Source organism: Eretmochelys imbricata, chromosome 8, assembly GCF_965152235.1.
Source record: "Eretmochelys imbricata isolate rEreImb1 chromosome 8, rEreImb1.hap1, whole genome shotgun sequence".
Taxonomy (NCBI): Eukaryota; Metazoa; Chordata; order Testudines; family Cheloniidae; genus Eretmochelys; species Eretmochelys imbricata.
The window spans coordinates 88,221,837-88,239,352 of record NC_135579.1 but is presented as its reverse complement, the minus strand read 5'-3'; the positions used below and the strand labels follow the sequence as shown (position 1 = coordinate 88,239,352).

Genomic DNA, 17,516 nt, shown 5'->3' with positions numbered 1-17,516 from the left:
CTCAAAGCACCTTTCCCAGACCTAAAGAGTGCTGTGCAGCTTGAAAGCTTGTCTCTTTCGCTGACAGAAGATGTCCAGTGAAAGATATTATGTAGTCCACCATGTCTCTCTAAATTCTGGGACTAACACAGCTAGAAAACAATACCGCAAACATCAAGAAAAATGAAATTCTCAGTCTTAATGAGTTTTACAAATCAAAGACATTGAAGGAACATAAAATATTTGAGTTTTTGTAACTAGAAATGTATCTTTTCAAAGTCAAAAAAGCAAATTACAATAAGTACACTGAAGAGAATAGTCACAATCTTATGAACGTTCCATGGAAGGTAACAGGAATATTCATCTCCACTTCAGCTCTGGCAACTTCACTCATATCCTTTGCATTCAGTATCAGTAGACAGGCAGGCTTCTGGCCTGCTCCAGGGTTAACAATCACACTCAGAACGACACCTAGCAAGCAGAAGTAAATATGATTTATATCAACAAAAAGCACATGGCATTCAAGGTAACTCACTAGGCTCTCACTTGGACACCCACTAACCTCCAAGTGGCAAAACTATCAGTTACTTCCAGAATCCTGGCAGAGCACAGCTATTATTAAAAGCATGGTTGCCATGAAACTGCTATTGAAAGGAAAAGGCTTTTCCTCTTCAGAAAGCATTCTGGATTTTTACTTGCTTTTCCAATAACCCAGTGCTTTTTGGATTTCTGAGGCAGGTTCGCTATAGCATGGCAGCTCCAGCCCAGTGTATAAAATGTTTTAAAAGCAGGGCTTTACTCTAAAGATGACCATAAAAATGATATTGCAAGATCCTGTGACAACTGACCCTCAGAGTTCATATCACATTAGAAGTAGAAAGGGAAAATTATTTGCCCTAGAAGTAAGGCTAAGATTTCTGTCACACATATTTTTAGTAAGTCACGGCCAGGTCATGGGCAATAAAGAAAAATTCACGGAAGACAGTGACCTATCTGTGACTTTTACTAAAAATATGCATGACAAAATGGGGAGCTGCAGGGTCCCCATGCCACTGGTAACTCCAAGCTCAGGGGACTCCCGCCACCTGCAGTGGCTCTGGCTCGGAGCTCCAGGGCACCTCTGCTGGCTGTGGTGCTCCATGATCCCAGGCACCCCCACCGCCTGCAGGACCGGGAGCTGCACAGCACTCCTGCCACCCGCAGTGACTGGGAGCTGCGGGGCACGTCTGCTGCCCTCTGCTGCTGGGACCTTGGGCCTGAAGTTTCCAGTCACCAAGGTTGGCGGGGACCCTGCAGCTCCCAGGCGCCGGGGGCTCAAGTCATGGAGGTGTCTGGAAGTCATGGATTCCGTGACTTCCATGATCTCCGTTACAAAGTCATAGCCCTACTTTAATTCTACTTTTCTGATCTTCACTTCTGGGCTGACGTGTGGGATGGGCAGAACTCCCCTACCTCTTAAGATTTTTTTTTTTTTTTTTAGCAGCCACTCAAAGTAGGGTAGAGCATGAGACAGGAGAGGGCCCTAATCCCTTCTGCCTATCACTCCGTTGAGTCCAACTAGCCCTCTTCACTGATTTTCAATCTGCCTCCATACAAGTGGCAGGAACTGCTGACAGTGTCCTTAAACTCAGGCACTGGTACATTAAGCCCACATGCTGACAGCAGAGTGCCACAGGAGTGCTGGAACATGAGAAACAAGCACCTGGTGCAAAGAAAAAAAAATCTGAGGCATGGAAAACAGTCACTAAGGTACCAAAAAATGATCAGTGACTCGTGAGGGCAGAGACAGTTGCTGCAGCATCAAAGAACAATGTCAAAAGTCTTGCGACAAAGACTGTAAAAATGTAAGCACTGAACCAGAGTCAATGTTCACCTAATGCCAGAAAGCATGCAAGAGTGTGCTTAAGTTCCATTTAAGTAAATAGCAGTTAAGGATATGCGTAAGTGCTTTCGTGAATTGAGCACATAAATGGAATCAAAATTTCACCCACTAAGTCAATGGGAGGTTTAGCTGTTGACTTCAGGGGGGTCAGGATTTCACCCAATGTCTTTTAACCATATTTTGGGAGACAGGATGATACAGGAAACCATTGGGATAGCTCCTTACCTTTACGCGTGCTGCTGCTCACGCTCAGTATTGGTGCACAAGAGTGCAGCTGCCCAGAGCCAGCTTGCACTATGCCTTGTGCAAACTGGTGCTCTGCATCCTACACTGACACAACCACGAAATTCACTCCTCCCCCAACATTAAGACTAAACCAACATTTGTTCTTACGTTTATACTTTCATAAAACTCTGCTATTGGAATTGCGTCTAATATTGTAATTCCTGATAGAAATGCTCAAGAGGAGGGACAAATTCACAATACCCTCAAACTCTTGCTTCGACAGTCTTGGCCTCTGTTCTATATTCAGAAAGTCCTCCCAATTGTTTTAGACAGTTCTGCTTCACAGTAATGAAAACCACTCTCTCTTTCACTTGGCAATTTATTGACTGTCCATCTAAAGGACTTGGCATTCAAGATAGCTCTGGGTCCCTGGGTCAGTGGATTCAAACTTCTAAAAGAATCTAATTGAGCAAAAGTAAACATAACCTAAGATCATTTACCATCGTCCTCTTCCAGGGCGTCTGGATGTGAAACAAAGATAGGCTCTGATGGGTATGAATCTGGTTCCTGCCACACCCAAGTCTCTTTCGTTTTAACATTCAGCTTACAAAGCTGCAAAGGGGAGAAAAATCATCTCAGTACGGCTCCTTGTTAATTTTGCCTTAAGATAACATGCCTTAAATCAAACATGTCCTCATTAGAATATCAATAGTTACCCTGTCTGGAACAAAGTGATTCAATCCAAGGCCATACGTATATGTATAGGGTTTTCCAGCATATTTCTTATAATTGATTTGTGGAAACTCAAAGGCTAGAAAATGAGAGCACACATTTTCTGGGATTAGTGGGTTTCGGATTTAGTAAACTCCTTTTGCTGCCTATGGCTGAGGTTCAGATTTAACATCTTACCTTGGCGAGCCCCAGAGAAAAGAATCTCTGGTTCCAGCCAGATTGTTTCATCACTGTGCAGAGTTGCAGTTGCTGTTGTGTAGGGCAAGGTGACCAAATTCTTACCTGTGTCGGCCTAGAACAAAGAGAAGCAACCACTTTTGAGGAACAAAGGAACAACTGCAATTCCAAACTCTGTTTATTTTCTGCACTTTTGCACCACACACTGTCTAATGTTTATTTTCTTTGAACACCAGCAATGCAGTTAGTGATGTACAGCAGAACCTTGCTAAGCAGCAAAATTTATAATTCACCTACACAAAATGGCTGTCTCTTCCCATTTCTCAGTTAACACTTAACGGCAAGGTGCTTTGATGAGAGCTCATCTCCACAAGATTTTGTTAGTTTTACAAAACATATAGCTGTATGTTTCCCAGCATACTATGAAGTCTCAGGACATAATTGAAACTAAGATATAGTTCCCAAAACAAATAAGCAAAGTACAACCTGCAGTTCAGTATCCTTGACTTTTCAATTGGGATTTACTGGCTCATTTTTACAACTCGCAAACTCACATGGGTTTCCCATTGGCTAGTGTAAATTTGGGAGGCTCTGCTGCACTATATCTGATCATGAGCAAAATCCACATTTTGTTTTCCTTAAAAGAATGAAAACAAAGAGAGAAACCTGGGGCCAAATTTTGGTCTGTTACTTAAGTGTGAATCAGGAACCAATGGATTTACATTGGCATGAGATCAGAATCAGGCCGCTGGTCCTTAGGGAAGAGGTTTCACAAAGAGAAGTTAGGTACCCAATGTTCACTGAAAGGCAATGGAACACAGGGGCCTAATTCTTCTTGAAAATCTTCCCTAAAGTTATCCTGAGGTAATTAACTGCTAACATATGTACATGTATATTTTAATTAAATTATATGAGGTGTATGATATATAGTGCCACTGAAATTCACTGCTTTTAGGCCAATTTACTTGGTTGGAAGTGTCACCCCTGGTCTGTTCTCAACACAGTCAGGATCGAGAGCAAAGATTAGTTTTAAAAATCATCTAGAACGATAAGGGTGAAATGTAAGGGCCCCTGCTTTACAAAATCTAAGTGGGGTGGGGGCCACAGGAGGAGCAGATGCACAATGGACCTCGGCACTCTGTTTGCCAGGGAAATTAGCTCTGCAGCCGTAGGTGCTGGAACGTAGGGGTGCAGCTGCAACCCCTGGCTTAAAGTGGTTTCCATTAGATTCAAGATTTACAGTTTGGTTAAAAGGTTCTCAGCACCCCCCACTATAAAAATTGTTCCAGCACCTCTCTGCTGTTTCTCTGAATATAGTAGCTTAGAAGGGAGCAGTAGGACAAACTTGTTCAACACAGGCTGCTTGGTCTGTAAATTCAGAGGCCACAAACCTTGTGTTGAGGCTGGTCATGTGTCAGAATCCCAACACCAGACCAGGGGCTGGGAATGGATTTCATCCAGAAAGTTCACTCCAGCCGTGTCTGCTCTCTGCAAATACGCTAGCAAACAAGATGGCTGACAAATTATTCACCCACCTCCAATCAACACACTACAGCTCCTGGAAATCACCCTATCATAGAAGAACTGCACTTACACCTGGCACTTCTCTATCTTGGAAAGCAATACATGGGAACTTTCTGTGGGACAGACACTGTTAGAAAGTTATGGGTGGTTTTCTATTTCTATGAAGACAGATTTTTAAGGGGTTTTTCCTTCAAAAGAAATTTAAACTAAGTTACACAGGAAACAGTCTGCAACAGATTTGCAGGAGCCATTTCAGAGAACTGAATGTAGTTAAACTTCCAGATATGCATAGCCTAGTCAAACTGTTACCTTGTCAATGTTTAAGGGAAGGACATATCTGCGAGCTTCAGGCTGAGGAGCTTTTTCTGCATGTTTCTTCACTTCTTCCCAATTGGACCGCAAATTGGCTAAGTACAGATAATTGTAAACAAACTCAAACCTGCACAAAGACAGAATCAGAAATAAGAACCAGAACAATTGTGTGTCATTTTAGAGAGACGAGTTCAAAATGCATCTGTTCATTCCCACACCTGCAACAAGTGAACAGGAAGGTCTGATAGGGCTCCTGATGCAGTGTTCTTTGGGGGAAGAGTTGTGTGTGCACAACACTGCCCTCTACTGGACGGAATTAAGAACTGTTCAGCTGCATGTCACAGGCTCCATACAAGTTAGCTGATTTTGGAGCAGGAGAATCCCACTTTTGCACTTGGTGTCACCATGAAGTTTTGAGTGTCCATGGTGCAGAATCACTGCTGGAAAGTTAAAGTCTATACTGACAGATTTATTTCTGTATTTCTGTGACTATTGCCTATCACCCTAAGAAAATTAATCCAGACTTGTGCCCATCGGACTAGCAGTAGCAGAGGTATTTGAACAATTAATACCATTTACTAAAGCTAACAATGAACTGAAAGCGTTGGTAAATAAGTTATTAAAACTTCACAAAATCCTCCACACACACTAGTAACTGAATATCTGTGTAAACCAAAAGTGATCAGTATGAACATTCTGAAAGCAGATAGTTGAAAATCAGGTCCTGCTTTAAACCCTGACCCTAGAAGCTGATTCCCCGCAGACAGATCCCATTTCCACTTGAGGGTCAGCTTGGGGGATCAGAGTCTTACTTCACTGCTAATAGCTGAGTGCCGGGGCTGTGTTTCCCCTGCAGGAACAGATGTCAAAAAAGAAAGATTTTTTACGTATTGTAACGAAACAGTCACATAGCCACAACATTCTAATTACTTTCAGGAAAATAATATTTTGCTTTTAAAAATTAACATTTTCCCTGAAACCAAGTTATTTTTTAGTTTGAACAAAAATAAGTAAATAAATAAATACATTTAAAAAAAAATTAGAGTCTGCCAACTTATTTCCCTTAACCAGATCACAGCATGGCAGTACTTTATGAGCAGATGTCACTTTAGCTTTGTGCTTTAAAACTGATTACAGTTAGATACTTCCAGGTCAAAATTATTAAGGGCTGGTCTACACTACACAGTTAGGATGACATAAGGCAGCTGGGGCTTCAGACCTCCCTGCCTGCTGGGAGTCAGGCAGCCTTATCAATTTCATGGCTGGATGAGCCATGAAATTGACAAGCCTGCCCTGCTCCTGGTGGGAAGCCAGTGGGGGGCATGGGAAGCCCAAAAAGCCAGGGCAGCTAGACCCCACTCCTTGGGGGCAAGAAGCCTGGGGCAGCTTCCAGCAGGGAACAGGGAGGGGAAAAGCACTGGGCAGCTCTCCCCGCTCCCAACTGGGACCAGACGGGGGGTAGGGGAGGGGAAGGCAGCCTTCCAGGAGCCAGGGAGCCTGTGGGGCAGCTGGGCTCCTGGCAGGGCTCAGCTCCTCACACTGCCCTTCTTAGGTCGGTGGAAATGCTCGTTGTGAGGACGTGCACCACCAACCCAAGGAGGGTAGTGTGGATATGCACTACCACAATAATTACTGCAGTGGCTTTAACTCTACTTAATATAGGTCGACTTGCATTTCCAGTGTAGACATACCCTTAGTGTAGTGGTTATCCCTGGTTCCTTAGAAAACAAACTTGCTGCTGGATTATCCAGACCAGCCAGGTATTTTTTCAGTCAGAATGGATTTATAGCCTTGGATGACAAAATCATCCATCCATTCCTGGGGTACATTCGTACTTTGATTGAAGACAATGACAAAAATCTCACTAATGTCAATCACAGAGAGTCAGGCCCAGAATCATAGCAATTAGATATAAGAAAGACCCACTAGGTTGCCCATCCCATTGCCTTCTCAATACACGATTTCTCTCAGCACATTTCTAGACTGTATTTACAAATAGCCCTGTGGGCAATCACTCGAGCGCTCTCACATACCCCTTCCAGGTGCAGAGATCCACAATAAGAAATCCATTGTCTTCATAGGTGTTAATGTGATGGAAGAGGTTAAAGGCCGAGGTCCTATATTTGATATTGAGGTACTTTCCTTTTTTTTTATCTGCTACATGAAGCCAGACCTGGAAAACAAAGAAGCATTTTGCTTTTCGTACATGAGAAATAGTGAAGGTATATTTACCATGACACAACCTCTCATTTAGAAGGCCAGTATGTAACAGTGCAATGCAATTTCACTTACCCCCATGGTTTCATTAGACTCAAAGCAATCCATGTAGTTGGCTCCCCACAGACTCCAAGAAGAAAGGAATTTGAGCAGGTTAATTTTCACTGGTGTTTCCACAAACACTATATAGTTTGGAGTCAGCCCAAAGCTGTTCAGAAATACAGTAGGAGCTTGTAAGTTTGTTTGTGGTGATTTCCGACAAAAGTATGTTTATACACAGAATGGTGGCTTATCAAATAGTGGCTGCTGCATTTAAAAGTCAGTTTAATGTTATTGGAACATAATCCTCCTGATTTCTGCAGATTCTTAATGTTAGCTGGTGTTTACTGCATGCTTAGCAGTTTTGCTTCCCATGTATAAAACAGAAAGAATGTTTGAATAAACCAGTTTAAAAAAACCAATCAAACATTGTGCAAGCTATATCTGTCCACATTACAGGACAGTTGTACCTTTTGTGTTATTTGCATAAATGACAGTGGGTTCTCTGCTAGAAATGGCTGTTTTCAAATGTGGCTCAAAGGTATGAAATACAGGTTTCACAGCAAGAAAAAGTCTCACTTTTCTGCATACAGAACTGGTTTATATATTTCACTGTGCTGTTGAAAGAAATGGCCTACAATTTACCTGTGCACATACGAGGGTTTAAATCTATCGCTGCAAGGAAACTGCACAACCACATTGGACTTGTTCATTGGATCTTTCTTGTCTGAAATAAAAATAGTATTTAAATGATTATGGAAGCAGCCCCAAGAATGGCTCAGTAACCCAATGCAACAAAATGTTAGCTAGGAAGGTTTTTGGCCTTTAACACAAGAAGTATTCTTTTCTGAAAATAACATGTACTGTCTTTTTAAAGAACAACATCTGTAAAAAGTTTCTTATAAAAATTTTTAGTTAGATAAGGAAGGGACAGAAAAGAAAAAAAATCAAATAAAAAAAAATCATCTTAATACTGAAAAATGATGCAACATTCAAAGGTGACGGATTAATTCGGCACCTGAAGGGATTTCTACAGCATGAATGTCTGAAGGGCACAGACATTGCTTTTAAGCAATACATAAACTAACCTGCTTGCAGTGGAGGGATCCTTACAATATTGTAGGCAATTGCAAAATTTTTTCCAAAGCAGTTGCCGATGTTATAAACCGTCCCATCATTTTCAATATGGGGGTGAGCAGTCAAGCCATTGATTGAAACATATTTGCAAAGGTCCACCTGAAGAATGAGAGAGAGAGGTGACTTGGGGTGAATCACAAGCTTTTCTGGAGGAGGTATTTACTTATCATTATGAATGTAATGAAATACTTGGCTTGGGAGTGTCCTGTTATTTTAGGTAAGGAATGTTCTCGTTTCACACCTCTAGGTAAATTACCTACAAATATTTAGAGAAATAGCAGCAATGGCACGCACACAACTCCCATTTAAGTCAAGAGGAACTCTGTATGTAGAACTGTTGGGTCCAAAGGGAAAGAGTTTAAAAATAAAAAACAGCTTTGATGTCTCACGGGCAAGCTGTTGAAGGTGGCATTCAGGTTAGAGACAGTTCTGCATTCCTCCACTTGGGGGATCAGAATCCTTCCCAAAACCTCTAGCTCTGATCAAAGAAACAACACACTAGATTCAATTTTTCAGCCTTGACATAGAAATGTGAATTGTACCCTGCTGTAGTCCCTTTATGAGCTAAATTGGGGATTGAGTAGAATGGAGTGCCAGAAGAGAGTGAAAATGGAGGTGTGCTCATACTTCCATGCTGCAGTGGTATAAATGGGTTGTGAGGGTACCTGATTGTAATGTCAAAGATTAAAGCAGCTCCCTTCACCTTGAACTCTGGTGCTACTTTCCAGAGTCTGCAAAGTCTGCATCAGCTCATGCACTCAGATTTTCAGGAGGCTGCACAGGAATATTGTTCTTTTGACAGCCATTACAAAAACCAAGTATCCTGGCAAAATAGACAGCAAGCCAATAAGCACAATGATGGCTCCACTTGGGGGGCCAGAGACTGGCAGTGCAATTGTGTGTCCAGTGAACATTTTGCCCTGTTACCAGACCACTGGGACACCATTAGCACATGGCTCCATGGCAGTCACTGGCTCATACTAAGGAATGCTCACTAGCTATGTCTTCATTGCCATGCTACTCAAATAGGTCCTATAGGGAGGCTCAGGGCCGGCTCTACGTTTTCTGGTGTCCCAAGCAGCCAAAAAAAAAAACCTGACGAATACGCCGCCGCTGGAGAGAACAGGAACATCGGAGGGAGCTGTCGGCAAATTGCTGCTGACGGTGAGACGGGAGTCAGAAGAGTCGCCGCCGAATTGCCGATGCGGGAAACAACGGAGAGGTGCTGCCACTGAATTGCCGCCAGGGCTGCTGCCAGAGTACCACCCCAAGAACAGTTGGAGTGCCGCCCCTTCAGCAGCACCGCCCCAGGCACCAGCTTGCTTAGCTGGTGCCTAGAGCCGGCCCTGGGGAGGTTGGCCTTGGGATAAAGGCACTGAACTGGGACATCTACCCCAGACTTCCTGCATGGACAAATCACCGAAGGGAGGACGGCACCCAACACCCACTGAATGTCATTGGATTTTGAGCACTCAACTCTGAGAATCCTTTGAAAATTGCCAGCCTCAGCCTGTGTGTGTCTCAGTTTCCCATCTCCAAAAAGAGGATAATAGAACAGGTCCAGTTTTTTTTACCCCATGAACATTTTTGACACAAACAAAAAATATTAATTTTAGGCAAAATGTCCATGGAAAAGCTTTAAGTTTTTGGTGAAAACTGGAAACCAAAAGATGCTGGCTGCAAATGTGGGTTGTAGTATGTCATGGGAGCTATGCACCTCATATCCCTATTCTCCTGTGTCGGCTGGAACCCCAAACTGGATTACATCTCCCATAACACCTCAGAGTCTCACTTTTTTGTGAGGAGAACTGTGGAACATGGAGTGCCTGGCTATGGTGCATTATGAGAGATATAGTTCAACTGGGGATCCCAGCCCCTAGAAGAAATGGGACCACGAAGAGCAAACTACAGCTTCTATGAGGTACCACAATGCTCATTTGTAGCCAAACTCTTTCAGTTTTCAGCTGAAAACTTTAGGTTTTGGGCCAGAATATTTTGACATAGAATGACATTTTCCATGAGAGCAGACACATTTTTATGAAACAAGTAATTTTGTGGTGAAACCCCAATTTTCCATTGATAAACAATTTCAACTGAAAATTTTAAGCCAGCCATAATAATAAATAATTAATAATAATAATAAAGAGGTGCGGTAAATTCATTGCTATTTGAGGTGCTTAGCGAATACAGTGTATAAGTACTTAGACAGATCGATAGCAGATGCACCTAACTTAGGCCCCAGTCTTGCAAACATGATTGGCATATTGCTTTCTGCTGTGAATAGACCCATGGACATCGCTGTTATCTGTAGAGTTGGGCTTTCAATTCTCATCAGCCATGGTCATGGATCCCAGTCACACTCCTCACCTGCACAAGTGTCTACTTTGTACATGAAGATGCACTTTGGTCATAGTTTGTAAGGCAGGATTTTAATAGAATCCTTTGATTTCAAGGGAGGAATTAATAAGAGGAGCAGACAGAACTCTTTAAAAGAAAGATGCTATTTTCATCTGCAAGCATGATGTAAGCAGCATGCTGTGAAGAGAACATTGTCCCATTTTTCATGAAGCCTCAGAACCACTTTAATAAATGAATGATCAAGCTAGTTGATATCTTTATTAAAACTGCCCATTCCAGGTAATACCTTGGATCTTACCCTCTGTAATGTGCTACTGATAGAGTTTAAAAATGTGGAGGAATTACAAATAAAATGAAGACCAAGTATAAATATCTACCTGCTTGATTGTCTCCAAAGTCTCTGGGTTAATCTTGGTGATAAAGTTGGTCTCCGTGCAGGCATAGTAATCTTCACCCACTGGGTACACATTGACCAGGGCATTATCAGTCACCTCCACACCTCTGAAGTATGAAAAAAACCTGGGCAAACAAAGTCAACAAATGATCAATGATATCCTAGCAGTGGGGCTTTCAGACCATAACACCGAAAACATGTCACTCTTTTACAACATGCAACTCTCAGTCACCTGGAAAATATGTTCTTGCATGGATCAGGGTAAGCACAGGTGCCAAATTCAGTTATCACGATTCTTTTCTCAGTCATTGCTCTTACATAAGCATCAGTCCGAATGAACCTAGAGAAAGCCAAGAAATAGAAGGGATGTAATGGACATGACGACAAAAGTGGCTACAGTGTTATACAATGAAACAACAACTAATCCCTAAAATATTTAAATGAAACTCGATGTGAAGTTTAAAAGAGCTGAGTTTCATAACATATTTCTGCAATCAAGAGGGTCATGTCACATCTCAAGAGTATATAACTCTGAAACCTGCTTCTCTCTCTCCCCAAATGCTCAGACATGGGAAACACCTGGGAAGTTGATGACCAGGTAAAGCTGGAACCCCTCTTAGATTTTGACTTCAATGGGAATTTTGCCTAAGGACTGCAGACTTGAGACTTTTCTTAGTGGTTTTCTGGAATGGCATCAGTTATGTCTTCCTTGGAAGCTCACATGTCCTATTCAGAATTGGACAGATGTTTTTTCCTTGGAAAATCTCAACATTTCATCAAAAAACAAACCCCCAAACTGAATTCTTTTTTAAAATAAAAAAGATTTGAACTTTTTTGGTTTTTGGCAGATTTTGCCTGACCAAAATCCAAAGAATGTTCAGTTTTTGGTTTTCTCACACACACACACACACACACACACTTCAAGGAAAACAGACTCTCTCCACTAAAAATGCCTACTGTTGAAAAATCTTTCAATGGAAAATTTTCAACCAGCCCTAATCATCTTGTATCCTAGATTGATCAGCTTGGATGCCAGTCAAGTATCTGGACCTTCAATATGAAACAAATGTTGATCCTGCCAAATTGAAACAGATACTTATATACTTTGTTGAATATAAAGTGGCAGTACATTTTGGGTGCAAGCACAGAACCCCAAGAACTACAAGAGTGTTCTACATTAATGGTCCAAAACTCTGCATTAACAAGAGGCTAAACTACAGGGTTTTGACCATTGCTGTAGGACACTGCAACAACTTTCATAAAGGACTTTAGTTAACTAAAGGAAAGCAGAGTTGTCTAGTGATTAAAACCTGGGACTGGGAATCATGAGTCCTAGCTCTGTCACTTGAGGAAGCTTGAGGAAGTTACTTAACCTCCTTCTGTACCCGTTCTCTTATATGTAAAATGACCCAGTTGAAAAATGCATGCATTCTGTAATCTTTAAATGGAAAGTGTTATGTTAGTGCTAAGCATAAATATGATGTTACCATTATTAACAATTTATAATAATCCCAGCATTAGAGATTTTACAATCAGCTAATTGACTTGAAGTCAAGGTGAATCCTGCAGGCATCAGAGGGCAGAATATGGCCCTAACATTTTGTATTTTATCTCTTTATATTTGCTTTGATGTTTTGCACTTACCTGCGATGGTATGTGACATGCCCCTCCTTAAAGTCAAATTTATGAAGAAGTGCTTGGCCATCAAACAGATGATAAAATGGTTCCGAACCAACTTCAAACAAACCAGGCCCACATCTAAGCAGACTGCCTGTAAGCCATATGGGAATCCTGCCTATAAGAAAGGTAATCAAGAGGTAATTTTGTGAGTGCTAATTCCAAGATAAAACAGGTTTTTCTTAAGGGTCATGTGAGAAGAATAAACATTCCAAGTGCACCATTCCTCTTTCAATATGAGTTCTCCCTATGTTTATTAATCTCTTATTTTCACAAGGAAAACTGGGCTCTCACAATCTCTGAGATCAGTTTTTTCTTATTCTGCAGACTTAATATCTAGAATAAAGCCAAATATGGAACAAAATAAATCAGCAAATTGTTATTATGCAAAGGAGCAGATTTTGTTTTTTAATGTAGAAGATTTTTTTTTTTTAACATCTATTGAATTCCAATCTCTTTCCACCTCCTCTTCAAGATTTAAAAATGAAAGGAACTTAGAATTTAGTAGAAGAGTGAGCTATGAATCTGAATTCTCAATTAAAATTATAATGATCTTCCATTATACAGGATTCCAAGTCACCTTACAAACCTAACCAGTCTGATGTACAACTTTATATAGGGATTACTTCGTCCACCACTGAAACCCAGCCTCCTCCAAGGTGAAACACAGCAACTACTTAAGATTGCATAGTAATACCACCAGAGGTGAAAGTAAGCCAGTACACCCCGGTACGGCATACCGGTAAGAGCCGGTGCGCCGTACCAGGACCGGCTTTTAGAGAGGGCAATTTAAAGCCCTGGGGTAGCGGCGGCGGGGCTGCGGGGCTGCAGCCGGGATTTAAAGGGCCCCGGGAGCTCCAGCCGCTGCTATCACCCTGCCCCGGGGCCCTTTAAATCCCGGCCTGAGCCCTGCTGCCTGAGCCCTGGGGTAGGGGTGGGGCGGGGCTCTGGCGGGGATTTAAAGGGCCCCTGAGCTCCAGCCACCGCTACTGCCCCGGGGCCCTTTAAATCCCCGTCTGAGTCCTGCTGCCTGAGCCCTGGGGTAGCGGCGATGGGGCTCTGGCGGGGATTTAAAGGGCCGGGGCGGTAGTGGCGGCTGGAGCCCTGGGGCCCTTTAAATCCCCAATGGAGCCCGGCCACCACTACCCCAAGGCTCGGGCAGCGGGGCTCCAGCGGGGATTTAAAGGGCTCGGGGCTCCGGCAGCTGCTACCACAGTGGAGCCCCAGGCCCTTTAAAGCTCTGCCAGAGCCCAGAGCCCTGGGGTAACGGTGGCAGCTGGGAGCCCAGGGCTCCTCAGTGATTTAAAGGGCCTGGGGCTCCACTGCGGTAGTGGCAGCTGGAGCCCTGGGCCCTTTAAATTGCCCCCGAGCCCCGGGGCTCCCAGCCACCTCTGCAGCTGGTAGCTCAGGGGTGATGTAAAGGGCCCCAGGCTCCCAGCCACCACTACCGCAGCCGGAGCCCTGGCCCTTTAAATCAAGATTTAAAGGGCCCGGGATTTAAGGCCCTGCCTCTTCCGGTTGAGGCCACGCTCCCTGCACAGGACTCCGGCGTACCGGTAGGTCCTCTAACTTACTTTCACCCCTGAATACCACACAATAATTCTGGACAAAAGATGAAGAAGTATACTGCACACATGTTAAGATGCAAGAGGAATTTACAGGCAAAATGCCAATTTTAGGAAGATCATTGCTTTCAAAGCTGGAGTTTGACACCAGAGTTATCATCCCTGTTCTTACAAAAATGCCATGGGATCTTTAATGACCACAAGAAGTCAGGTTTTATGTCTCCAAAAGATGTTACCTCCAGTGCTTCCTAAGAACATACTGGGCCATGTATTTGACTCTCAGAAAAGAGTGCGACCTATGGAACTGTCAGTTCTATTTCTTCAGCTGTTAGGTGTTCCTACAGGTCTGTCCTGGTAAAGACTCAGCTTGATTAAAAGATCTGATGGGATCACAGCACAGGGTATAAAAGGAATTTGGGCTTGTCCAGAAGCACCTGCTTCCACTACCCTGAGATGTACAGGCCACTGTGCTTCCTGCCCCTGACACGTTTAACCCATTTATCTCACAGTGCAGCACCCTGGGATCAGATGAGCAGCAGTCATTGACCCTGGGGAGAAGTGCTGGATTCCGAGGAATTGTGAAAAGAAAGCATTAGAAATGTACAAACCTGTGACATGAGCAGTTACTGGTGCAGCCAATTCCTCCGCAGTCTCAAAAAGCTTCTTGTATCCACCAGCTGGGTGCTCAATTCTGAAAGGTTTTAAGAGAGCTTACATAAGAGCTCTGGAAATGTGTCAGAGTTACAGGGCTTTGTTTCTAGATGGGATCATTTCTGACTCACACTAACTCTTAACAAAGCTGCACGATCAGCTTGAGGAGAAGCAGTGGCCCTCAGAAGAATGAAGGTTTGAATGGACCTGAGGGGAAGCCTGATGAGCTGCATTAACTGATTAAAAATAACACAGAGACTTCGAAGAAAGAGAGTGAGCATCATCATGTGCCTTCACTGCTGGGCATCAGAACTGAACTAACGTTTCTGAATGCCTCAGCCCCCGGTGGCTGCTCTACAACAGGGCAAAGCCGTAATACTATTGGCAACGGGTAGAGAAACCCTGAGGTCAGGGAAGTGGGCTGTGATTTTAGTGCCAAGAGTCACAAGTTCCATTTCCCAGGCCTCAGGTAAATAGTTTGCTGCCAACTGTAATGTGTGTGTATGGCTAAAAATCATACACTTGATTCTCCTCCTGCCAAGTACAGACTACAATGTCCAACGCACTCTAAATATAGACTATACTCCGCACTGCACTACCCTGCCCTCTCATCCAGAGGTACAGACCATCCTCCTGCCCCCCCAACTGTAACCCCCCAGAACAGTATGCACACCCGAACTAGCATACAGAACATACTGCACCCCTAAACACAGACTGAAATTCCTCCCTGACTCTGGTGCAGCCTGCTGTCTAGGACCTGGTCACCCTCTCTCATTGCTACTGTAACGTTCCCCCTCTGTGCCTGATCCACAAAGTATGCACGTCTGTTACAGCCAACTGCTAGAGTGTGGCTCTTTAGCACATGTTGCGGAGACGTATGCTTTCAGCTCTGGAGGTCCCCTGTCAGTCCCTGCTTATGACAACCATCACATTGCTCCTTGGAGAGCAGAGTGCTGCATTATTCCCATATACTGCAACTTCTGAAGTGGGTTTCCATTTCTGAGAATATAACAAGCTACAATAAGATGCTATGTGCAATAATCTCGGTAGGTAAATTCAGGTATCTAGTAAATCCAGCAGATCCAGCTGTAGCATGGAGGAGGGAGGAAAGAGCCAGACAGTGTAACTCCTTCCCCCAATACTCCCCATAGGAGGGGAGAGCTGATATCAGGCTTCATATGTCCCCCGCCCCCACTTCAACCATGTGAATTTGGGGAAGAAAATCTCCTGGGAGGAGCCAGTCAGTAGGAGCAGAGATAAGCAGCTGTAGCCAGCACCTTCGGAAGTTGGTGGCATCATCAGTACTCAATGGATTTCACTGTGAAAACTCTCTCCCCTGTGCTGACTGGCTATTTGCTTCCCCCTTTCCCCACAGTCTCTTCCCTTCAGCCTCCCTCCATGCTCCCCTTCCCTTAGTACCGTTTCCCTTCCTTTGTCTGTCTGGTTAGCTAATTCCCTCCCAGCAAAACTCCACCAAATAAATTTAAAACAAGCAATCAAAGAATTGTGGCACTAACTTGATATTTGCATCCTATTACATTGCTCCCTCCGCTCATGTGCTTTATCTCCCTTGCCTTCCTTCCCCCCCAGCATGTCTGTGTCCTCTCCTCTACTTAGAAAGTAAGCTATTCAGGGCATGAACGATCTGCTACTCTGGTTGTACTGTGCCTCGCACAAAAAGGGACCCTGCCTGAGAACGGGGCCTCCAGGGGGCTATTGTAATACAATTACTACATTAATAATAAGCACCAAGTCTCTAGTCCAGAGAAAAGCCTGTAGGGATACTCACTGGCTGGACATTTTCTCCCTGATCAAGGATTTGAGCTTTCCAGAGCCAACTGCGGAGTGTGGAAGTCAGAGCTGTGTGCTGGGTATTTATATGAGTGGTAAGTCCCACTGAAGGGAGTTATAGCCTCAAGGAAATCATCCCAACCAATTAGCTTGTACCAGGGAACAGAAGTTGCTTTCACCACTGAAATCCTCCTGACCCTTTATTTATTTGTATTGCTGTTCACACAACAAAGTCTTTGAATGTTTTCCAGAGACTTAATTCCTTCCCAACCAGAAATGGATTACAAAGAAATAAGAAGGGAAAGAGAGTGCATTTGAATCACACAGTCTGTAATGTGCTCTGCCCTTCACTACCACCACCACTAAGACTGGCTCTGTGCAGCAAGGAAACAGTCTCCCAATGCACACCTGAGGGACAAAGAATTCTCTCTCTCTCTCTCCCCTCCAGGGAGTCTGTGTATCAGGCACTAGACCAGGCATCAGGAGATCATGAATTCTCTTCCCAGCTTTGCCACTGACCTGCTGTGTGTGACCTTGGGGAAGTCCCTTCATTTCTCTGTATCTGTGACCCTGTCTGTAAAAGAAGGATAACTTCACTTTATCCTTAAATGTGAAGCCATTTAATATCTATAGATAAAAAGTGCAATATCCGTGTGTAACCCTTCTGCCCGTCAGAGTTGGCAGCAACAAGGGCTGGGTTCAGTATCTAGGGGTTCCATTCTAATAACACAATGCAAAATCAGCTCAAGCCCCCACCCAGTGACCTGGGACAAATATATACCACCCCCGCTAGGCGCCTCCAAGAGGCAATACTTTCCCTCTCGCAAGCACAGAGTCTGAGTGTAGCAAAAGCCTT

General features: G+C 43.6%; 1 protein-coding gene across 1 annotated transcript; it reads right to left on the bottom strand.

The window, feature by feature from the left end:
- Positions 1-298: 298 nt before the first annotated feature.
- RPE65 (retinoid isomerohydrolase RPE65) lies at positions 299-16,669 on the bottom strand. Its single transcript, XM_077824424.1, has 14 exons — positions 16,659-16,669; positions 14,827-14,909; positions 12,621-12,771; positions 11,209-11,316; positions 10,960-11,101; positions 8,176-8,323; positions 7,733-7,814; positions 7,124-7,256; positions 6,865-7,004; positions 4,829-4,958; positions 2,996-3,110; positions 2,803-2,897; positions 2,587-2,698; positions 299-450 (listed from the first exon to the last, which is right to left on the bottom strand). Exons 1-14 carry the CDS (start codon positions 16,667-16,669, stop codon positions 299-301), a joined length of 1,602 nt encoding a protein of 533 aa, XP_077680550.1.
- Between the last annotated feature and the right edge of the window lie 847 nt (positions 16,670-17,516).